The 23,303-nt window shown below is 42.3% G+C and overlaps 2 protein-coding genes across 6 annotated transcripts; one reads left to right on the forward strand and one right to left on the reverse strand.

Annotated features, from left to right (window-relative positions):
- On the forward strand, window positions 1-20,150 carry LOC142883102 (uncharacterized). Of its 5 annotated transcripts, XM_076017725.1 has the most exons (38): window positions 2-395; window positions 2,191-2,370; window positions 2,442-2,525; window positions 2,606-2,710; window positions 2,791-2,946; window positions 3,115-3,258; window positions 3,356-3,499; window positions 3,693-3,836; window positions 4,178-4,297; window positions 4,421-4,540; window positions 4,956-4,988; window positions 5,095-5,142; window positions 5,219-5,245; window positions 6,276-6,428; window positions 6,501-8,165; window positions 9,016-9,075; window positions 9,160-13,584; window positions 13,693-13,785; window positions 14,177-14,239; window positions 14,332-14,373; window positions 14,448-14,495; window positions 14,596-14,667; window positions 14,770-14,811; window positions 14,940-15,008; window positions 15,115-15,156; window positions 15,359-15,403; window positions 15,500-15,529; window positions 15,654-15,686; window positions 15,777-15,824; window positions 15,926-15,988; window positions 16,339-16,380; window positions 17,025-17,072; window positions 17,214-17,261; window positions 17,516-17,560; window positions 17,648-17,689; window positions 17,782-17,817; window positions 17,976-18,008; window positions 18,109-20,150. In XM_076017725.1, exons 1-38 carry the CDS (start codon window positions 386-388, stop codon window positions 18,192-18,194), a joined length of 8,688 nt encoding a protein of 2,895 aa, XP_075873840.1. In that variant the 5' UTR covers window positions 2-385; the 3' UTR covers window positions 18,195-20,150. The 5 variants fall into 5 exon arrangements, with proteins under 5 accessions (XP_075873842.1, XP_075873841.1, XP_075873843.1 ...); XM_076017727.1 differs by lacking the exon at window positions 16,339-16,380 and having other exon boundaries at window positions 1-395; XM_076017726.1 differs by lacking the exon at window positions 14,770-14,811 and having other exon boundaries at window positions 1-395.
- On the reverse strand, window positions 19,912-23,200 carry LOC142883105 (fatty acid-binding protein, brain-like). Its single transcript, XM_076017734.1, has 4 exons — window positions 23,046-23,200; window positions 22,687-22,859; window positions 22,484-22,585; window positions 19,912-22,203 (listed from the first exon to the last, which is right to left on the reverse strand). Exons 1-4 carry the CDS (start codon window positions 23,116-23,118, stop codon window positions 22,153-22,155), a joined length of 399 nt encoding a protein of 132 aa, XP_075873849.1. The 5' UTR covers window positions 23,119-23,200; the 3' UTR covers window positions 19,912-22,152.
- Window positions 23,201-23,303: the final 103 nt, after the last annotated feature.

Genomic DNA, 23,303 nt, shown 5'->3' on the forward strand with positions numbered 1-23,303 from the left:
GTGGAATATTTGCTCTGTTCCCTTCCACATACCCTCGCCAGCCCCTTCGCTTAGCTTGGCTCCGTCCGTTTTTTGCGCCGCTTTGCTTCCCCCACCGATACCATCCCAACGACCACACAGCTGCGATGCCGCCACACTGCCGCCACCACATTTTCCAACACCTGTGAAACTTTTTGTTTTTGGCTTTTGCATTTCACTCACAGCACTTGGAGAGGTTATACTTGTGGATTATACCGAGGGGAATAATGGAATAATTTCATAAACTGGACTCTGATTTGGATTCTAACCGGAGTTACACTGAAGCTGTGCATTTTCCGTTTTACTTTGCATGAGGAGGTCGCGGCCCAATCAGAGGACACTATCCTGAAATAGCCTCCATATCGCTATGGCTGAAGGTAGGACTGATGCACCTGCACGCCAGTGCTAAAATTAGCAAACCCGACTGTTGACACTGTCCAGAAAGTCTGAATACTCTCAATAAAGTTGTGAATAATGACGCAGTGGTGTCATGATGGTGTGTGTGTGTGTCCGAGGGGAATGTGCTGAAAGTTGTCCGCTATAAATACAGGATATCAGGTAGCCTGTCCTATCCTGCTGGCTCTGACCCTCTGTCTTAACATCAAAGATTGTCTCTGATCCGTGAAAGTTACCATTATTTTTAATGGACACACTTATTAAGCACATCAGTGTCATCCTTTTATTAAAAACATGATTTTTAAAAATAAGTGTTAAATGCCATTGCAGCAGTTTGAAAGTCTGATATGTGCAATAGATTGTCCCTGGTCATTTATGGGGTTTCTTTCTCAGATGAATGAATTTTACATTCAAACTCTATTTAAGGCTTCCAAACACAAAATTAATCTTCTTCTATTTACATAATCTGGCCTCAGATTGAATGGCGAAGCTGCGATGTCATCCTCATCAGGGCTGGGGTCAAGTGATGTCAACCGCAATGAATGATCATGTGAAAAGTAAAACATTATGTTACATCCTTATTCAAATTTAACAAATGTCCAATATGACAATGACGGCAGCTTATCTGCATTTCAGCGATTGTGTTTGCTTATTAATTAAAGTGAATACATGTGTTTAGAAAAAACTATTTTCTATCCTTGGAAATATATTCCAATATTTATTCCCATTAAATGACTAGCTATCCTTTCAAAGGTTGGAAGGCAAACGTTGCACTTGTAATACAGACACATTAAAAGAAAAAAAACAAACAAAAAAACCCACTTCATTATATAACAAAAATAAGGTATATACTGACTATTTTACTGCTATTTTCATGACATACCCTTGTGCTAACCCTAAGCCACGGGAAGGACTAAATTTACACGCAGAGCCGCTGTAGGTACGGAATCTGTCACACGGTCGCCTTGTAAGACATTTGGAGTCATGTTTAGCTATCGCTGTTAGCCGCTTTAGCATAAAGCACACTCTCTCAAACGCACAGCAAACGGTACATGAAACATTCGCCCCACCTCGTGATGGTCGTAGTGGCTCCATTGTCCAAACTCGCGACTTGGCGAACACACACACCGCACCGTGCGTTTCAGACCGTTTTTCTTGTTTTCTTCGCGTGGAAAGCAAACTAATAAAAAGCAAAAACTCCGCGGCCGAGTGACTGCCACATGGTGGCCGCCGTCCGTAAGAACAATATCAAAACAACAAAATAAAACGTACACTAAGTAATGAACAGGTTTACCACCCGGTTACACATGGTGCCACATGCAAAATTAAAAACACACACACACACACACACACAAAAAAAACCCCGTACCTTTAAGGACTTCAAGGAGCAAAGAGTGACACAGTTTTTGCTACACCTGCTAGGAAACAAGACGGCTAATTGTAGTTTTCCAAAAAAATTATCAATTATTAAAAATTGCGAATATAACCTGCAAAATCCATCATTGCAGGTTGTATTTAACAAAATGTGTTTTGTTATTATTGGCTTTAATGCAAAACTCATTGTATTCATCAACTCAAGTGTACAGTTTTTGCAACAACAAAAAAATCACTCACATTGACTCCAGGGTGTAAACAGAGGGCTAACTGTGCCATTTTCAGTTATCTGGGGGGGGGGTCAGGAGGGGGAAATTAGTCAGACAATGCTGTTTTGAATTTGAAAATCTGTGTCCATGTATATGAGACACCAAACAACACCTGACCCTTCTCTTCTTGCAGCCACAGGGTCAAACGGAGTGGTGGCTCCACCCCAGACCACCTCCCTCAAGTCCAGGGGCCTGGGGCTCCTCAGGAAGCTGAAGATGTCTGCGGAGCTGCTGTTCGCCCTGGTTGCGCTCTTGTCCTGGCTGGCGGTGGGAGTGGTGATGTTTGACTTTGTCGAGTACAAGACCGTCCCTGGTAGGTTAAGACAAGAAAAGAGGAAAAACCACACTATGCAATAATAACGATAATCCGTCTGCTATTTACAGACATTCATCAAATCGTGTCCGACCCGGTTCAAGCTGTCAATGACGCTGTGGACGAGGTTTCAAGTCTGCTCAACAAGTTCCACGGTGTGGAGAAAGGCTTACCTTCAATTCCATTACTGTGGCTTGGGAACAAATATAACAACCCAGCATTTGTCTCCCACTAGAGTGTGCACCCGACTTAAGTGACCCCATGTCTGCCGCCACCTACGCTGCGGAAGAAGTATCAGTAGTGAAAGACAAGTTTGTCCGATACTTCTCCGATGAGGAAGGTACGGAAACGTGCTCAGGCGGCGTCAGTGAGTGAGTTTCTAATTATTTCTATTTCTAATTATAGCCGCCCTTCTTGCAGGGAACTTCTACCTGAGCTACGTTGACCCCGTGGTGATCGGCAGACAAGCCTTCCACTCAGTTGACAACGTGGTGGGCGGAGCTGTGGCCTCCATCAGGGACGCTCTGTGTGCCGCTGTGGACAGAACGATAGACGCCATATCAGACATAAGCATAGGTTTGCACCTACTCAACCTGTTCATTTTCAGTTAGAAGATTATCTAGTACCAATGCTCCGGCTTTTGAATGGACTATTTCCTCAGTCACTTAAAAGAAATTGTGCTTTTCTCGCCCAAACTGTTAACAACTTTACCCCCCAACACGCCTGTATATTATTACCCTCAAGGAAAAACGGACCTCAGCCATATCGATCCCGTGGTCATTGGCAGGGGAGCCTTCAATGCTGCTAACGAGTTTGCGTGTGGCGTAGCGGGCTGCATCCAGGATGCACTCTGTGCAGTCCTAGACAACATCCTGGAAGTAGTAAAAGGTATTTACTCACATTATGTCACTGCTATTGTAAACTGCTTTCCAATAGGAAACATTACCTTTTTTTTTTTTTACTTTGTTTGCTTGTTTTTTCTCAGGAACAACTGACCTCAGCTTCATGGACCCTGTTGTGATTGGCAGAAGTGTCTTCAGCACTGCTAACGATACTATTAGTGGAATAGCGGGCCACATCCAGGAAATGCTCAGTGCTGTCATAGACGCAATGCTGGAAGGGATTAAAGGTAGTTACTGAAATATTACACCTTCAAATTGATAATTTAGTCCCTATTGATCACTTAAACTCATCACTAAATTAACACTATCACTGATGCTGTCAGCCATAACCATAACCATGAGTTAACCTAAAAATAACTGAAGCGGTTGACGTGAACCCCACTCAGTCCTCCGTTCTAATGTGTGTGTCATCCCTCTCAGGAACCACTGACGTTAGCTTCATTGATCCTGTGGTCATTGGCAGAAATGCCTTCAGTGTTACTAACGACTTTGTGAGTGGAATAGCAGCGTACATCCAGGATGTACTCTGTGCAGTCCTGGATGTGACACTGGACTCACTTCAAGGTACAGTACCCCCCCCCCCCCCCCGCCACAGTCTGCAATGTTTACTGATTTAAGTGCGGGAAGAAACTAGTGAACTAATACACAACATAATCTTTCTTGAGCATTCCAACAACAGCGAGGCAATGCACTAATATTTTTCTGATAGTTAGCAATTAATTTTACTGTTGCAGTTTGCTAATCCTACATCCCCAAAATGGACATTTTGAAATTTTAACTTTTCAGAGAAACAGATTTTTCTTCACATAATTACGTTCTCCCAACATTTAAGAAGATTGAAAAACACACCTAAAAAAGTGTGCTTTCTAAAATTGCAAATCTGCTGAGTTTTGACTCTATCTCAGGGATTCAGCGCGCTGTAGGATTCAGCCCTACAACAGTTCTGCAGAGGACAGCGGAGATCGCCAAAGAACAGGTGGACATGCTCACAAGCTACGTCTCCACAACACTGACAGGGGAACAAGGTGCGTATTGGCGAATGACGGAATTTCTCATTGTAGACTAGCAAAGATTTTGAAATGTTGATGAATTCACTGAGACCAACAGAGAATACAAACTTCTTTCTTTTATTGGCTTAACTATTTCAGGGATCTTGCCTGAAGTGTCTGTCGATCCCATGAAAGTCGTCCAAGACGCAGTGTTAGAGTTCACTGACAAGAAGGATTTGTTTTTGGCTTACATGTCCAGCATGCTTGTTGGCGGTCCAGGTGAGGAAAAATAAGTATTATAAAGACACAATTACGTCTCTGACACAATTAATGGAAACTTAAGAAACATGTGTTAGTGTCAGGAACCAGCAGTAGGCAAAGAGAACCTCTTGACATCGCAATCTAATGGAAACAGAAGAAATGAAAGAAAAAATGTGCGCACCCATTTAAACAATGTAAAGTTAAAATAAAATTGTCTAATATATTTAGATGTTTAAATTTATTCATGCTTTGAAAATTTATTTCAAAATTGTTTGGGGTGTGACTAATTCCAAATAAAACCAACCTGTAAACGAATTAAAGTTGTAAGACGCGTATGTACTATATTACCATAACAACCGCTTTGGCCATCACAAATAACAGAAAAAAAAATAACTTGTGTCAATGAACTTGTGATTTCCTTCCTATGTTTTAGGTGAACCTGTTGTAAATATAGTCACTGAGAAAGGTTTGTTTGTTTGTTTTTTTATTTCGCTTCTGAAATAGCCAAATGTACTTCACTTCAAATTTAACATTTTTTTTTTTTTTTTTTTTTTTTAATATTCTTCTTTTAGAAGAAATTGTTCCCTCTGCCGCTGATATAAATCTGGTCCGAAGAAAAGGTAAGGCACAGAAAGTTTTCTTGCATGTATTGTGTAGCATACTGAATCACCCATACAAATTATTTTTATCTAACAGGGGAATTTCTGCCTCCTCTGGATAAAGGTAAGACAAAAACTTGAATGTTTTGTGACATTTTGTCAGCAAATATCTCTTTCCCAGCATGCTCACTTTTCTTTTCTGTTTTCTATCAACAACTTGTGCATGTTGAGAACTGTAAGACATGTCTGGTGAATGATGAACACTATTTGTGTCCCTTAAAGAAAATAAATACATCATTATAAGGGATAGCATGTCAACCGCCTGTCTCTCTTTTCCGTCTCCTCCTCAATACTTCCCACTCCTCCCCCTTTTTTTTCATCAAAAACGTGATGTTGTCCCAAAATTAACCCTTTACATTCCCGTGGGTATCAGATGGTTATCACTTCTGCACATGTTAGAAAATGGCAGTTCAATAACATGACAATGTTTTATCCCCAAGGTTAATGTTACTGGCTGCAACCCCATCCCTGTTCTGTGGGAGCCCTGCTGTGGCAGTGCCACAATACTATAATGACTTTTCGGCATCATAATGCTGAACCATTTTGTATTTGTATTTTAATTGAGCATGTCATGTGTCTCTTAAAGTTGCATTTCTCTGTTATTCTCGTCTGCATTGTACAAGCGTCGCCACATGTCCCCTCTGTGTTTATGCTTGGATGTGTGTGTCTATGCAAACTTGCATGGGATCTTAATCCATTTAGTGTAAGCAGTGTAAGTTTACAAATATGCAAAAATACAAGAATATATTTTTGAAGACCCAATATGTAATATCTGTTTACCTGTTTACCAGTAAACTGTGCTAGGCAAAATTTAGATGAAAACAAAACAGTGAAGTGCAGAGTTTATAAATGCCTTGAGATAATTGATCAACAAATTTGGGTTCCCTAAGATTTTTCTGATTTTTAAAAATATGTTAAAGTAGCATTTGGTGTGTGCTTTTATACATGAATGGTCACCGTCATTTTCATGGTCCCATTTCACATCATCGCATTTGTTCAGCACAAAGATTTTTAGAGGAGCATTTCATTTTTAGGATGCAAAAGAAGGGGTTAAAGGTCAATTAAAAGCTGTGCCACATTGGTTGATGATGCAGTTGCAGAGATCATGCTCGCAGCCCAGGAGGAAGCAGTTGCTGCAAAATTAAGCGAAGACTCAAAGATGGAGGAGAAGGAGGAAAAGGAAGGGGAGGTGGCCGACGAAGCCCCAGCTGAAGCTAAAAAAGCAGATGTTGCAGAGGATGATGATGGTATTTACAGAGTTTTATTCAATAGCCAAAGATCAATTACAAGATCTAAACTTGTCACTGTCAAATCAATAGCAAAGCACATCAAGCTTGAAGACACACAAGACGGATCGGTGGAAGATCAGGAGGTCCTCGATGTTGACAGCGCTGTGGAAGACCAAGCAGCAGAGGATTCTGATGTTGTGGAAGAGGAGACGCAGCCAGAGGAAATCCAAATGGAAGAGGATTCAACACACACCAACACAGAGGAAGAGGGAGATGAAAAAGAAAAAGAAGTAGAGGAAGAAGCACCAGAAAACATGGAGGAAACAGTTGAGAAAGAAGAGATCAAAGAAGAAGAAGAAGCACTGCAAGATGATGATGAGAAGGAAGATGAGGAGGAGTTGGAAGAAACAAGAGAACGGTCAGAAGAGGAGGAGAAAATAAGGGAAAGCACAGCTGATGACCTTTTGGCTTTTGCCAAAAAGACTGTTGAGGAGGAGGCCAAAACAGAAAACATTGAAGAAGTAGCAGAGGAGGAGGAGGAGAAGGAGACAGAGGAGGAAGAGAAGGAGGAGCCCAAAACAGAAGCAGAGGAGAAAAAGGAGGAGGAGGAGGAGGAGCATGAGGCGGACATGGTGGTGGTGGTGGAGGAGGAGCAGGAACAGGAGGAGGATGAAAAGAAACCCAAAACAGAAAACATAGAAGAACAAGCAGTGGAGGAGGAGGAGGAGACAAAGGAGGAAGAGAGGGAGGAGAACGAAACAAAAGAAGCAGAGGAGAGAGAGGAGGAGGAGGTAGAGGCCAAAATAAATAACATTGAGGAAGAAGAAGCAGACGAGGAGGAGACACAAGAAGATGAGGAGGAGGAGCTCAATACAGGAGAGGAGGAGGTGGAGGAGGAAGAGGAGAAGGAAACCAAAACCCATGACAGTGTAATAAAGCATCCTAAAGAAGAGATGGATGCCAAAACATTTGCAGATGAGGAGGAGGAGGGCGAGCTGTCAGAGGAAGAGAATACATATCAGACACAAGATAAAGTTTCAAATGAAGACGAAAAGGAGGAGGAACAAACTGAAGCTGAGATCATAGCAGAGGTTAAAGAGGAGGAGGAGGAGATGAAGGAGGAAGACGTGGAGGAGGTGAAATACTTTTCTGAAACTGAATTTATACTTAGAGATGAGGAGGAAAAGAAGACAAAAGCCAACGATAAAATAGAACAACAACATGAGGTGGAAGAAGAGGAGGAGGAGGAAAGAAAAACTGAAGACTCAGAACATCAAGAAAAGGAGGAGACAAAAACTGAAGAGCACACAAAAGAAGAAGATGTTGAGGAGGAGACTTCTATAACTGATTCTAAAGTGGCAGAGAAGGAGGAAGACAGAAAAACAACTGACCTCCGTGAGGATGAGGAGACTGGAGAGATGGATCTTGACGAAGGTGCTGGAACACCTGAGGGCCACGTCACTGACCAGGACGTCCAGACTGCAGATGTCTATGAAGAACACTCACAGAAGCAGGAAGGGGAAACACAGGAAGTCACCTCAGCTAATGCCACCTTGACGCGTGTGTCGGGCGATGAGGAAGATGAGGAAGAGGAGGAAGGGCAGAGCCAGTTACGGGAAACCATGGTTCGCGGTGACGAAAACAACAACAACAGTGAAAGGGGCAAAACGGGGCCCAAACGAAGAAGGAAGGTCCACATTCCCTTTGAAAGACTCAGGAAAGCCGGATCCAGGGCTGCACTCGGACATCTCAGAGGTACATCTTTATAACTCTCATCTCATGCTTGTCATCATTAGCAACCAATAACAGTGTCCCTGGATGCCGTATGTGGTGAAAATCATTTAATAAAAAAAAAAGAGATGAATAAAATAAATAAATAAAGCTGGAATGACATCATGTCTGACACTAACGGTTCTGATTCTGATAATGTTTACATGGGAGACATTGAATGCATCATTAAACTTTTTTGTCTTTACAAATAAAAAAAAGAAAAAAGACCCCCTTTGTCGAGTTAACCTGAACTACAAGCTCTGTTATTTCGTGGATTTGTTTTAACATAAGTGTGCGTGTGTTCCATGTTGTAGAATAAATGCTGGTCTGCTTTTGACTTTTGACTGCGACGCAACATTAATGACAGCGAGCCAAGCATGCAGTGTGAATGACAACTTTGCTTGCGATGTTAATGTGCTTGAGACACATGAGAAAGCAATTTTATAAGTTGGGAAAATATTTTCTTGTATTGTGAGTATATGTTCTCTACACAGTACAGGTGGTGGAAGCATCACCCTTGTCTTTTTTTTTCCCCCTGTGATACCTCATGGCTAAAGGACCTGTTAGTGCATTTTGTGGCGCTATGCAGAAAGTTTCTGCAAAGCAGACAGCAATGCCCTCGTATAGCTGCTAGATGGCGCTACAGGTTGATGGAAATGAGCACGGAACAGATCTTTTCATTCATCTCAATGGATTTTGTGTGGCTTTAGAAGGATGTTATGTTTCTCTTCTAATACCACTTAGTTACTCTTTGACTCCGGAAGCATCCATTTTATCCTTCTAGCTTTTACACTAAGGAAAATATATTGTTTTGGTTTTGATGACTGTGTTTCAGTTCTCAAAGATGCAAAGGAGAGACATGCCATTGAAGAAGTTGTGGATTCTATAGAAAAAGGTAATAATATTGAACATTTGCACCTTGTTTGTTTGTCTCTTAACGTTCAAAAGCCTCATAAACTAATATTTTATTTACTTTTAGAAAGAGAACTTAAGACAAAAGAAACACCAGCAGAAAAGGCAGAGGAGAAGAAACCACATAAACAGGAAAAGAAACTCAAGGAACAACTCAAGGAAGAAGTGAAAGAGACACCCCAGATAACTCCTGAAGAGGAGAAGGAAGTTAAGAAACCTCCCAAAGAAGAGACAGTGGACAATAAATCTCTCAAAGTAGATTTTCAGAGACCATGTAAGGAAAAGGAAAACATAGAAAAAACAGTTAAGGCAGAAAAAGAAGTTGTGAAACCTTCTAAAGGTAAGGCAGAAGAAGCAAAACCATCAAAAGAGGACACTGAAATCAAAGAGCCCTCTGAAGAAAAGCCAGTAGAAGTCAAACCATCTGAAGTTGAGAAAGAGGTGATAATAACACCTGAGGAAGAGAAGGAGAGCCAAAAACAAATTAAAGAAAGGAGAGAAATCAAGAAACCCTCAAAGGAAAAGAAAGAAATCAGAAAACCTGTTGAAAAAGAAAAAGCTGAAATGCCTGCCAAAGAAGAGAGACGAGTGAAAGAACCATCTAGAGGTGGCGTAAAACTCAGGAAACCTATTAGAGTTTCATTAAAGAGGGTTTTCAGGGATGTGGGGGTAAACAAAACACTTATAGAAGATAAAGAAGTGAAGAAACCATTGAAAGAAGAAATGGATATTGGGAAAACCAAAGAAAAAGCTGACATCCCCAAACCAACAAGGGAAGACAAAGAAATCAAGAAAGATGTCAAGAAGCCACCCAAAATAGAAAAGGAACTCAAGAAACCTAAAGAAGAAACAAAGAAATCTCCTAAAGATGAGACACAAGTCAAGAAACCTCCTAAAGAGGAGGCAGCTGTTGAGAAAGAAGTCAAGAAACCCCTGAAAAAGAGGAGTGAAGATGTGAAACCCACAACACCGGAAGGAGAACATAAGAAACTCCCCAAAAAAGAGGTCAAGAAACTTGTGGAAGAAAAATCAGAGGGCAAGAAGACATCAGAGGAAGAAATTGAAGCAAAGAAACATCTCAAAGAGATCCAGAAACCATCCAAAGAAAAGGCAGAAGCCAAGAAACTTGCACAAAAAGAGGCAGAAGAAAAGAAACTGCCAAAAGAAGAGAGAGATGTCAAGGAACCGTCAAAAGAGGAACCAGAAGCAAAGGAATCTGCTGAAAAGGAGGACAAAGTAAAGAAACCCCAAAAAGCAGAGCGGGAAAAGAAAGCAGTGAAACCTACAGCAGTGGAGAAAAAAATCCAAAAGCCCTCAAAGGAGGAAGATGTCAAGAAACCACAAAAGGAAGAAAAGGTGCCATCTAAAGAGAGAGCTGAAGCAGAGACACGAGCCAAGACAGACAAGAAAGCAATCAAAGATAGGCGAGAGGTCAAAAAAACCACACGGATTGAGGCAGAAGAAAAGAAACCAGCCAAAGAAGAGACACGACCAAGGGAAGAACCAAGAGTGAAGACAGAAATCAAGAAACCCGCTGAAGGGAAAGCACACGAAAAGAAACTTCCCATAGTTGACAAAGATGCCAAAACCCCTTCCAAAAAGGATAAGGAGGTGGGCAAATCTCTCCTGGACAGAGAGAAAATGAAACTAGCTAACAGGACCCAAGAAAAGAAAGAGGTGAAAGAAGAGAAAGCAACAGTGAAAGAGGAGGAAGATGGGAAGAAGCCATCTAAAGAGGAGAAAGAAGTCAAGAAGCCTCTTAGGGAAGGCATGGAAATCAAGAAAGAAGCAACGAAAAAGAAGCCTACTAAAGAAGAAACACAGAAACCAACCAAAGTCCCAACTGAAGAGAAGGAAACTGCTCCACCATCCAAAGACAAAGAGGAAAAGAAACCTCCCAAAGAGGAGAAAGAAGTCAAGAAACCTACCACAGTGAAAGAAGACAAGAAACCTTCTAAGATAGACAGAAAAGTCAAGAAACCTCATGAAGAAGAAATAAAGAAACCACCCAAAGTCCAGACACCAGCTAAACAACAGATGAAAGACAAGAAACCTCCCAAAGAGGAGAAAGAGGTCAAGAAACCTACCAAAGTGAAAGAAGACAAGAAACCTCTTAAGGAAGAGAGAGAAGTTAAGAAACCCCCCAAAGAAGAGACAAAAGACAAGATACCTCCCAAAGAGGAGAAAGAAGTTAAAGCTCCTCGGAAAGATGTAAAGAAACCACTCCTTGGAGAAGAGAAACTTAAACCAGCAAACTGGACACAAGTAAAGAAAGAGGTCAAAGAAGAGAGACCTGCAGTGAAGAAGGAGGGGAGAAAACCATCCAAAGACAAGGAGGAAGTCAAGAAATCTCCCAAGGAAATTAAAGAAGTCAAGAAATCATCTGAAGATGACAAAAAGGTCAAGAAACCTCTAAAGGAAGAACTGGAGAAACCACCGAAAGTCCCAACACCAGCTAAAGAGGAGAATGAAGCTCTGTCCTCTAAGGAAGAGAAAGAATCCAAGAAATTTCAAAAAGAGGAGAAAGAAGTCAAAACTTCTCCCAAAAAGGAGGAGGAAGAAAAGAAACTTCATCAGGAAGAACTGAAGAAACCACCCAAAGTCCCAACACCAGCTAAAGAGGAGAAAAAACTGTTGTCCTCTAAAGAAGAGAAAGAAATCAAGAAACCTCAAAAAGAGGAGAAAGAAGTTAAATCTCTTCCCAAAAAGGCGGAGGAAGCAAATAAACCTCATAAGGAAGAACTGAAAAAAACACCCAAAGTCCCAACACCAGCTAAAGAGGAAATGGAAGCTGCTCCACCTTCTAAAGAAGAGAAAGAAATTAAAAAACCTCAAAAAGAGGAGAAAGAAGTCAAAACATCTCCCAAAAAGAAGGAAGCAAAGACACCTCTTAAGGAAGAATTGAAGAAACCACCCAAAGTCCCAACATCAGGCAAAGAGATGGAAGTTGCTCCACCTTCTAAAGAAGAGAAAGAAATTAAAAAACCTCAAAAAGAGGAGAAAGAAGTCAAAACATCTCCCAAAAAGAAGGAAGCAAAGAAACCTCTTAAGGAAGAATTGAAGAAACCACCCAAAGTCCCAACATCAGGCAAAGAGCAGGAAGCTGCTCCACCTTCTAAAGAAGAGAAAGAAATTAAAAAACCTCAAAAAGAGGAGAAAGAAGTCAAAACTCTTCCCAAAAAGGAGGAGGAAGCAAAGAAACCTCAAAGAGAGGAGAGAGAAGTCAAAACTCCTCCCAAAATGGGGGAAGAAGCTAAGAAACCTCTTAAGGCAGAATTGAAGAAACCACCCAAAGTCAAGACACCTACTAAAGAGGAAAAGGAAGCTGCTCAACCATCCAAAGTAGAGAGAGAGGTAAAGAAACCCCCAAAAGAGGAGAAAGAAGTTAAGAAACCTCTTCAGGAAGAAGTGAAGAAACCTCAAGTCCAGCCACCAACGAAAGAGGAGAAGGAGGCTGAGAAGAAGAAACTACCCAAGCAAGAAACTGAGAAAAAGACACCTGCTGCCAGAGTGGAAAAAGACAGGAAACCTCATAAAGAGGATGCCCAGTCACCCAAAGGCAACATCCCAGACAAGGAGGAGAAGGAAGGTGCTAAACCTCCAAAAGAAGAAAAGGAGGTGAAGAAGCTACCCAAACAAGAAACAGAAGCAAAGGAACCAGCCACGGCTGAAGCAAAAATGAAGAAACCTGCTAAAGAAGAAGTGAAGAAACCATCAAAAGTCTTGACGGTAGCGAAAGAGGTTAGGAGGGCTGGAAGAGAATCCAGTGAAGAGCAAACAACACCTCTTAAAGAAAAGACAAAAGTCAATAAGACGACAGCAGCAACACCGCACGAAGAAAAGGTCCAAGCAAAATCTGAAGATCCGAGGGACAAGCACGAGAAGAAACCCTCCAAGGAGAAAAAGGCAGAGGCAGCGGAGAAGCCTGGCAAGATAGAGAGGGAAGCCACGCCGCCGTCTGAAGACAAGAAGCCAGCCGAACCTTCAAAGAAGAAGATTCAGGATATTCCTATCAAAGACAAGGACACAGAGAGGAAGCGGCCTGAAAAAGCTGTGAGGACGCCTACCATGGAAGCAAAGGAGGAGAAAAAAGTGAAGCAGACCATTGAGGCCAAAAAGCACCTCGGAAAGGACGACGAGAGAAAAGATCAGGCGTCGAAAGTGGACCAAGAAGAAGAAGGCAAATCCTTGAAAAAAGAACCTGAAAAAACACCTAAAGACGTCAAAGCAGTTAAAATGCTGCACACAGAGGAGAAAGCAAAGGTCACCAAGGCAAAGGAGGCACCAGAGATTCCTTCCAAGGAGCGAGAGGAACCCAAGGAACCTGCCAAAGAGCAGAAAGAGCCAAAAACACCGTCTACAAGGGAGGAAAAAGAAGCAGCAAAGACGCCGTCAAGGGAAAAGGCCGAGTCTAAAGAAGGTGACCGAGAGGAACCTTCCAGGGCAAAGCATGAGGTCAAGAAGGTTCCAAAAGCAGAAGAAGCAAAGACAGGTGTGCGTGTGTATGTGTTAGAGAGAGAGAGAGTGAGAGAGAGAGAGAGAGATACCACAGCCTTCTTGAGTCCTGATTCTCTTCAATAGGCCTGTTCTCTCGTTCCAGAAGCCCGAGCCAAACAGACCATGAGGGTCAAAGTCGTGCGCAGGGACGTCGCCTCCCTCCTGAAGAAGGGACAGCTCAACGTGACAGAAGCAGGTGAGAGAATCCACAGCTCGCGATCACAACAGAGTTGGTGGGTCGTTTAATAAGGAAGGAAAGGAAGCAAAAAAACAAAAGATTAGACATAATGAAAAAGATCAACTTGTTTGAAATGTCCAGTGGTAGTGTCTGTGATGTGATGTGATGTTTATTGCCCACAGCTGCTCCTCAAGCTCCGAAACGCAAAATCAAACCAGAACCAACAAAAGAAGGTACAAGAGCATGTTTAGTTCCCATTAGTTCCAATCTATTACGGATTTGTGAGAGTTTTGCTCTTATTGGAACATTAGTGATTGTTAACATCCCCCTTAGAAAGCAATATCAACCAGGGTCAGAGTGTTTTTGGGACACATATGCTATTTTTTTTTTTTCTTTCTTTATACCCCAGCGGCTCTCAAGGAGTCCAAGGTGGAGACAAAACAAAAAGTCAAACCCCAAGCCAAACAATCAGGTAGCAATTGTGTCATCTGGTGTTTACACGTCCGCAAAACATTTTTAACAAAAAAAAACAAAAAACTTTTATTTCAACGTTACCCCATGCAGAAGTTCCCAAGGAGAAACCCATGGCAGCTCCTGCTAAGAAAGGTAACACACACACACAAACACGCACACCATCATCATCTCCCAGTGCAGCATCTAAAGCACATTCCTATTCCCAGAAGCTGTTGTTCTGAAGGAAAAGATCAAACCGGCCATCTCGAGAAAAGGTTAGAGCTTTTTTTTTCCCCGCAAAAAGAAAACGTGTTTTGATATGCACTTGCAAGGGCGTCTGTTGCCTTATGAATATTTATTTGATTTTGCCTACAGGAAAGGAGGACGCCACTCCCAAAAATGCCACTGTGGCGAAGCAGAGGGTGAAATTTGTGGCCATGAAAAAAGGTGAGATTTCCTCACGTTCATAAGGTTCTTCTTCCCATTGGTAAGCTGAGGGCCATTGTTCTATAGCTGATGTATTTATTTTCACTTTCATTTTCATTTTAGATGTCAAAGAGTCAAAAGCCAAAGCCGTCTCTGCACAGACAGGTGCCTTACACTCTAAATATGCTAAAGACTTTCTGACACATGTCAATCTGTGTACACAGTGCAGAGGAGCCAAACTGCTTCACTCTCTAAATTACTGCCTGTATAATTATTTGCCTTATCAATTGCAGTGGCCGACGTTTCTCACAAAAACGTCACCCTCACAAAGGAGAAGGTCAAAGCTGTGCCGATGAAGAAAGGTACACGCTGCTGTTCAACGCTTGCTGTCACAATAAGAGAGTTTCCAATAGAAGAGAAATGCCTCTTAAAATGTTGTGCGTTTTTTTCCCCCCTCTGCCTTCACAGTGGCTGAAACTCCAAAAGTCAGAGTGAAACCAGCAAAGGAAGGTACGTACGGTGGTTGTAAAAGCAAATCCACCGATTGAATATTATTACCTGATAGATATAATGTGAATGGAATTGTTTTGTATCTGCCTCACAGTTCTGTTTTACTAATAAAATAATAGTTTTTAGTTTTAATTTAATCATTTAATATTTGATAATAAAATATTGCAGATCATCATCATCTTGTTTTTGTCGTTTCTCTCAGAAGCAAAAGTCCCAAAGGAGATAAAGTCTGCGACTCCAGTCAAAGGTGTGTATTTCTTTTCACAGCATTATTTTATGTGGGACTAGAACATTTTTGACCCTGATACCAGTCCTGACCTTATTGCTCGTCTCTTTCAATAAGAAACCGTAAGAGAAAAACCCTCAAAGAAAGGTACCGGTTTACAGAACTCATTCTTTGTCATTCTTTGTTAGTGCAAAATAACAGATTTTCCCCCAACAATTATTGTGAAAAATGCTATTTAAAATCTAAAAGAAAAATGCTTTGTTTCCTTTAGAACCTGAGACCAAAACAGTTCTGTCCAAAACAGGTATCGTTTGAATCTCTGTTTATCTGACTGGTGAAACTACAAACCTCAACCCTGAGCTGACACTGTGTGTTCTTCCTGTGTTTTATTCAGAACCAGACATCCCGAAGGTGAAGTCTATGCCATCTCTGAAAGTACCTGGTAAATACTGTCAAGAAAAGCAGCGCGTCAAATTGAAGAATGGGCTCAAAAGCGAGACTACGTGATGTAACAGCTTGTGAAATTGTTTCCTTTCGAATCAGCCGCCAACAAAACGGAGGCTGAGAGCAGGAAGGAGAGGGCTGCGACGCTCCTCAAGCCAAAAGGTAATCTGTAATTACACAGTACTTGATGACAGGTGGTTGAGTCTTCAAGTGGAACCCTTTATATTGTCGAAGTAAATAGGATATTACATTACAGCAAGAATTGATTTGACACCAGGGCCAAATCTAAGACCAAGATATTTTTGCAAAGTGAAGTGAAAGTGAGTTGCTTGTATGTCGAGATGACGATAGACTCTTAATATTAATACACTTGGCGCCACACCAGGACAAACAGAACAAAGTCAAACCAACCAAAATACAAAAGGGCCATCGATAAGAAAATAGTATATTCCTTTAATTCGTAATGTCACAAATAAATGTTTCCTAATTGCATTTTCCCCCTGTTGGCTCAGCGTTGGTGAGGAAAAAGGTCCCACCAGTCCTTGTGAAGAAAGGTACACAGTTGGTGCTTTAGCCTTTAGTATTAATCCAACCACTGCACCCCGGAACTGACACCACAGCGTTTCCAAAGGCCTCAGTTGGATGAGTCATAGCGGAGCAAACACACGGCAAATAAAGAGCTTTTTTTTCCCTCTCCGTTAGAGGACGGTTGTTCCCGTGCGGCGGCGGCCGCAGGGAATAATGCGCGCTTGTTTGGACAGGTGTAGCTGGCTGCCGTTGGATTGTTGCGCTTTCATTCCGTCATTGGAATATTGTATAAAGACGAAAGTAAAGAAAAGATTCCAGCAGCCAAACATCAATATGACGCACAACTCTTGAGGTGCGTGGAAATTATCCAAGGCGTCCTACAGGGGGCGACACATAAAACTAACTCACTGGATCATTTCTCACTCCCAGTTGGCATGTTTGACTACTCCGACCGCTAATACCGGCGCAGGAGCCACAGATGGGAACTTCAAACAGTAGCTCACCGGCATTTTGAAAGGCTTGAATAAAAAAAACGGGGGCTTAGTTGATCCGCCAAGCGCTTCCACTCAAGCTATGAATTGCACTTCTGCACAGTGAACTAGCCATACACTACAGGAGTGTCCGTTCATTATGATTGCACACTTGTTGAGGGTTTCATCTCTTTTTGCAGAAGTGGAAACTCCTAAAAGAACGGTCAGAGCTGCCGCGCCAAAGAAAGGTGCAGTGATTTTAAACATCAACATCATTAACATCAGTTTTTTTCTGATAGATTACAAACGCAGAGGTTTTTACACCAGTGTTGGTTTCCTTCAATTCTGTTATACTTTTGCTTATGCTGTGTTTTACGTGTATTAAACAGAGGCAGAGGTCGCTAAAGAAAATGTGAAGCCCAGCGCTGCAGCGAAAGGTAACGCACCTCTTCTGCTATCAGCAAACAGCTTATGCACAATATTGTGTGTATCGGTTGTCAAACAGCGACACTTTTCGTGTTGGACCTTGGATCGAGGTGCAACATCTTGAGTAATGCACCTCTAAAGATAAAGCAGAACTCGTGAAGAAAGTTATCATGGTGGTTATAATGCCATTGTGAGCAGCACTTTGCATCTGATATCTCTTTATTATTGTTGTTGTTATTATTGTTGTCACTATTGTTTTTTTTAGAGAAAGCAGTGAAGAAGAAGGAGGTCAAAGAGGAGAAGGCTAAAGGTATCCAGTGAGGTCCAGTCAATCATAATAGCCAGTCAGCGCCAAAGCTAACAGTTTTGCTAATCTTTTGCTGTGAAATTTCTGCAGACGACAGAGTTCTTAAGGAGCTACAGGAGACTGCGAAGAAAGGTGCACGAGTCTGGCAAGAGATCTTGAAATAAATCACTGCAACTTTGCTTTGCCATTCGCACTAATGTTATTTTCTTTTGGTATTGCACCAGCCAAGAAAGATGTTGCAAAGGAGGAGAAAGTAAAAGGTATTTTTTTAATCCAGTGTCATAGCAGAAGATCATTAAGATCACTAAAGTAAAGATACTTTACTTCACTTTACTTTTGCACCAGTAAATCATTCCTAGCATAACATACTGGGGTGGGATTCAGTTGGCTAATGCCTGATGTTTTCTCCTACTAATAGCCGAGCCTCCTGTTGACAGCCTTCTGATGGAAGGTAGGCCCGAGTTCCCCTCTCACACGTGAAATGTCACTGCCTGAGCGTCACTTGGTGCAGAGGTGAGAAACATTTTGCCCCAAATTCCCCCCCTCCCCAGATGACCAGCCCTACTTCCAGTGCTTCTTCGTGGACGAGGACGAGGCCCAGTTTCCGTTCTACGCCTTCTCGCCGCTGCAGATCTGACACCTCAGTCTGAATAATAGTTTTTATTTTATTTTATATATTTATTCTGAGGGTCACGAGGTCCAGTTGCTGCTGCTGCTACGCAGCCGACTGCCGAGATTCTCGGTGGGAAACACTGAACAGTAGAGAGAGACGGGTGATTTTCAAGTGATGGACAGATTTTAATTTTGGTTGAGCACCAAATACATGCAGCCGGTTTCATTCCTTTACATTTTTTGTTTGATTTTTTTTGATTTGTGTTTAACTTCTCTTCATAGTTGACATCATAAAATCAGAGTGGGATGCAGTTACGCACAAAACTCTGTGGAAAATTCAGCTGCTGTTTGTCAAGCCAGCCCCACCTACAGTAAACATGGCTATGGAACGGTTAGAAGGAGAATAGAGTGAGTCATGTGATCAACTATGTAAAAACATAACAAGGGCCTAACACATCTATGGCAAACCTGTAGAGGGTGATGCATCACGAGTTGCTGCATATTGTACAACCTTTAGGTGTTTCTGTAGTCGTTTTAATGTTAGGAGTTATTTTAGAGGAACACATTATTGTCCGGGTTCCTTTTCCAGTCACTAAAAAAATTGCATTGACGGAAAAAACATGTTTGTTTTTTTTTCTTATCTTGCCTTGTCTGTTTGTTGATAAAGGAATGACCATGCAGTGTAAATGCGAGCTCCCAACACTACCTGTTTAAAACGCTACCTTCAGAGTCTTACTGAGTACATGTTGTACTGTACACGCTCTTGGGAAATAAAACCTTTTTTTTCCCCCCCAATTAAAACAACAACTGGGCGTCATTTAGGGAACACCGACCGCTCAACCTCTCCGCTGAATGCAGTGAGAGGGCGAGTCTAAGTCAAGTTCAGTTTCAAGCTGAAGATTTTTTACGACGGCGGCGGCAGCTCGGCTGCTGGTGAGTGTGGTCGCGAGTCGAAAAGGTCAGTCTGCTGCTTCTGGCAGCAAACACCTGAACACAACAAAACCACCTTTGCGTCTGCCAACTTTTCGCTGTTGGCTTTTTTTTCTTGCACAACTTATAGAGGAAATGTATTGAGAGCCTTTGAAGTCAGTTTGTCACACATCGAAAAGGGTTGAAAGGTGTTTGAAAGCATCATCAGTTTTATTTTTTATTTTTTTTTACCAATCACTGATTTAACGTCTGCGCATCCTGAAGAGAGTTTTAAATGCAGCGACGTGGAAATGAAATTTAATTTTGATTAGCACGGTGTGTGATTACTTTAGATAGTTGCAGAGAATCAGAATAACTCAGAACAGTTGTTGTGCCAGCTGTTGTTTACATATGGCTCTTTGCGTTTTGTTTGTTTTTAATTGTTGCTGCTGTACAGATGGCATTTATTGCAGCACATAATCCCCAAATTCCACTCCCTCCCTTATCATTATTATTATTATTATTATTATTCTTTTTAAATTGAATAATCATTAAGATTCTCTCCAGTAATTTAAAAAACTTATTTTATTTTTTTAGTTTTGTGGATAGAATAAATAAAATTGTAGGTTGTTTTTTTTTTTGTAAAGGGCACCACCTATGAAGGTGGTAAACATTAGACTCAAGCCTCAACTTTAACCTGCTATATAAGTGCAATACAAACTTATAAATTATTTTAGTAATAAAGCAATATATGTCTGTCTTATGGCACTTGAATGATATGTGCATGTGGGTGTGTTTTTGTTTCATGCTCTGAAATGTTTGTTTTTTTTCCCCCCGGCCCCTCTGAAAGGCAAAGCAATAACAATACTTGAATAGATTTGACACAGAAAACTGGGGACTGACTGTCAAAGTTGTGTAGCTGGTCTGAAAAAAAAATACACATTTTTTATCTTTGTGTTGAAAGTCATCCAAAAGAAACTACCTGTAGAAACTAACTGCAACTGACTTTATTTCAAAGTCACCATGCTTATGCTTGTCAGTGGAAGCAAAGCCAATTAAAGCATAAAGCAAGTGTTTCTTCTGTGTTTTTCCTTTACGAACCACACTGCTGACAAAAGACTAATGTGGCATCTATTCAAGTCATTGAACGTGTTTTAACACAGATTTGCCTCATCACCATCAGTGATAAGACAGAATGCGACGTTCTCTCTGCTACAGTAGCCCCATGCATGCAGTGACTGAAGATCATTCAAACGGCACATAAAGAGACAGATGCGGTTTCAATTCATTCATTCATTCATTATCTTTAAGTAAATGCATTAAGAAATGATCGATAAATTGGTTTTGGACTCGAGACTTTAAAATATGAATGGATTTGTGAGAGGTTTCTGTACACTTTTCTTTTATATATCTTTCATGCTCCTATATCAATAGAATTGATTAGACCACTTTCATGATACTCTCGGGACAAACAAACAAAAAAAAAAACAGACAAAAATAAATAGATCATTTGTAGCTTCCTCAGAACTGGCTACTTCCTTGTTCCTAGACCTCATAATGCTTTGCTTATTCAAACCAAACCAACAAATTATTTCACTGGGTAAACTCTTACTTTAAATTTGATGTTGTAATGACCTAACCCGGGATGACTAGGCTCTGAGAAGCCTTTCCAATTTGGTTTACAGTCAAAGTAACTGCTGTGATGGCTCCACTTGCCAAGGTCTTCCAGCCAAATGAGGCCAGAGTGGGGTTACTACAGGTCGGTTTGCACCGCTGACACAGATTCCACACAAAGAGGAAACTCCTGCTGCTCTCCCGGGAAGCGCACCGAGGACAAGGAGAAGTTACAGTAAACTATTATCTCTCACTGTCTCTCCAATATAATCAGCTCCCCTTTCAGCGAGCCCTGAGAATATTGTGTCTCTCAAATCACTCACCCCCACCCCCGTTTCCACAAAAAAATACCAATGCAAATGATCTGGCCTGGTTTTGGGAGAGAAGTATAGAGGCAACGCTTTGGCACAGAACAACAAGGGCTTAAAGATAGATTTTTAATTTGAATTAATTCAGCCAGCACCGGCCAAATAAATTCCACTCCAGTTACCACGGTCTCTTTGTGTGGCATTCTCTTTGGCCTCGGCCAAAATGCTGGCAGCTTGCGTTTGCCGGGAATGCGAATAATGGCCACTTGTAGTCACAGTGATAAGCTGGCCGAGGGGAACAGCGAGGCCTCAGTTTGCAAAGTGAAATGTGGGAAAGTTGAGGTGCAGATAAGGAACCTTTACAAGCTGCGTCAAGGGAAGGCAGGGCCCTCGGACAATGGGAAAAGACGTATTGAGACTCTGCCCTCTCAAAACTGGAGGATGTGTGATCGCTACATGGCGTGCCTTCCTGCCACGGGGGGGCATCTGTCATGCCTGCATCACGGTTGGTCCTTGCCCCATCGAATGATGCCTCTAACGTAATGACACCAAGACTAAAACCGGATTATCCCCGGGCCAGTGACGTCACGCCGCCCCCACCCCTCCCGCTCATCTCGGACCATCTGGAGGTTACTAGAGGACGCCGGCTCCCATGAGTTCAACGGTCAGAGCGGCTGCCGCTCGCTGCTGCCGCCGCTGCTGCTGAGCGGCTGACTCTGGGCCGGACTGTCACCCCGCAGCTGTCACCTGGCCCGCAACAGAGACGGCACTGTTCCCACGGCCGCGGCAGGCAAGGAAATGTGGGCCGCGGCTCAAGAGAAAGACCTCGGCTGAGTCAAAGGGGTGCTGATGAAGCACTTTAGGGGCAGACAAAAGGTCTCAGACGTACCAAAGTTTAGCCAAGCACTTTATTTATTCCCCCCCTTTTTTGCCCCATCCACAAATTGGAACAGATGCAGCCCTTCACAGTCTTACAAAAAGATCTTACAAAAAGACATCCTTTTTTAAAAAAAAAAAAAATTACCTCATGGACAAATAGAGTGCAAATCACTGCATACTGTAAAAACAACACTTTTGTTTAAAAGGAAAAAAAAAAACATCCTCATCAGAGTGCATGGATGACTTGTGCTTTTCGCTGGACCGGTGGGGAAGTTAGGCTTTCTCATACGTGCGCACTGCCTCGACTCCCTGGAAAATCAGAGTCTGCGAGGAGAGCAGAGGAAAATCAATACGTTGAGTTATAATCATCATAAACATCTACTTGTAATGTCATTATGGAAACTGGGCGCAAAGTGTAATTGCTCTAACCCATTTTGCTAATATGATAACGGCGAGTGCTGCATTGTAAACTGGCTGACGCGCTGCTCTTGCGAGCCACGTTTCAAGTAGAAGGCAGTTAAAGATCCTTTTTGTGCAAAACCATGTGCTTATATATTTTTGCATGGCCCGATAGTGACAGTGTCAGATCTGCACGTGCTCTCACCATCACCATCTTGCCGTTCTTGATTTCCCGAACAAACCGGCTCTCCTTGCTGTCCCACTTCTGCACCTGCACAAGCTTGTCTCCCTCCATGGTGAAGGTGGACTGCAAAGAGCACAAGGACACCCATCATGACTGGGGCTTCCTCCCTAGTCCCTAAACCTAACCTGGGGTTGACGACCCCCTCTGGCCAGCCATCAGCTCACCTTGACGTGGCGATCGTCAGGCGTGGTCTCGTCGAACTCCTCTCCCAGCTTGGCGGAGAGCTCCGTGTTCCTGAAGGTGCTCTGGGTCTTCACCACCACTTTGTCACCATCCTGGCTGATGATGACCGTCGGCTTGGTGACGTTGCCCACTTGTCTGGTGGCAAAGCCAACACCTGCCAGGCAGAAAGATGCAGAACATGGAATTGATGCACAAACAGCAAGTCTATATTTGTTATGTATTTATTTGTTTATTTTGCAATTAGCTGGGAGGAAAAATAGGAAACCAGTTAGAAAATTAGAAATTTGCAAGTTGTTTGTTTAAAAAAAAAATATTTTGAAAATAAAGAAAAGATGCTCACCAAGTGCCTTCATGTACTCATCAAAGTTCTGGCTGTCGACCAGCTTCCAAGTAGCGCAGAAAGCCTCCACCATTGTTGCACTTAAGTACTGATCCGGTTCAGACTCGGGACTATCTGACAGTGTGACAGCTCTGTCTGTAGTTAATCTCAAACTGCCTGCCGGCCAAATTAATACGGTACCCAGAGGGCGGGACTACTGAAGCAGCGTGAAAACCAATTGGATGCCGCGAGCCGGCCGCGGTCAGCGATTGGTCAGTG

This window comes from Nelusetta ayraudi, unplaced genomic scaffold (assembly GCF_046127955.1).
Source record: "Nelusetta ayraudi isolate G7.1 ecotype Tasmania unplaced genomic scaffold, CSIRO-AGI_Nayr_v1 ptg000007l, whole genome shotgun sequence".
Lineage (NCBI taxonomy): Eukaryota > Metazoa > Chordata > Actinopteri > Tetraodontiformes > Monacanthidae > Nelusetta > Nelusetta ayraudi.

Coding starts and splice junctions, on each gene's coding strand:
- LOC142883105 (XM_076017734.1), bottom strand. CDS start 23,118: ATGGTGGAGGCTTTCTGCGCTACTTGGAAGCTGGTCGACAGCCAGAAC. Junction 22,860..23,045: donor TGAGTACATGAAGGCACTTG/GTGAGCATCTTT, acceptor TCTGCCTGGCAG/GTGTTGGCTTTGCCACCAGA. Junction 22,204..22,483: donor AGAACGGCAAGATGGTGATG/GTGAGAGCACGT, acceptor CTCTCCTCGCAG/ACTCTGATTTTCCAGGGAGT.
- LOC142883102 (XM_076017725.1), top strand. Junction 3,837..4,177: donor GACACTGGACTCACTTCAAG/GTACAGTACCCC, acceptor ACTCTATCTCAG/GGATTCAGCGCGCTGTAGGA. Junction 17,561..17,647: donor CAAAGAGGAGAAGGCTAAAG/GTATCCAGTGAG, acceptor AAATTTCTGCAG/ACGACAGAGTTCTTAAGGAG.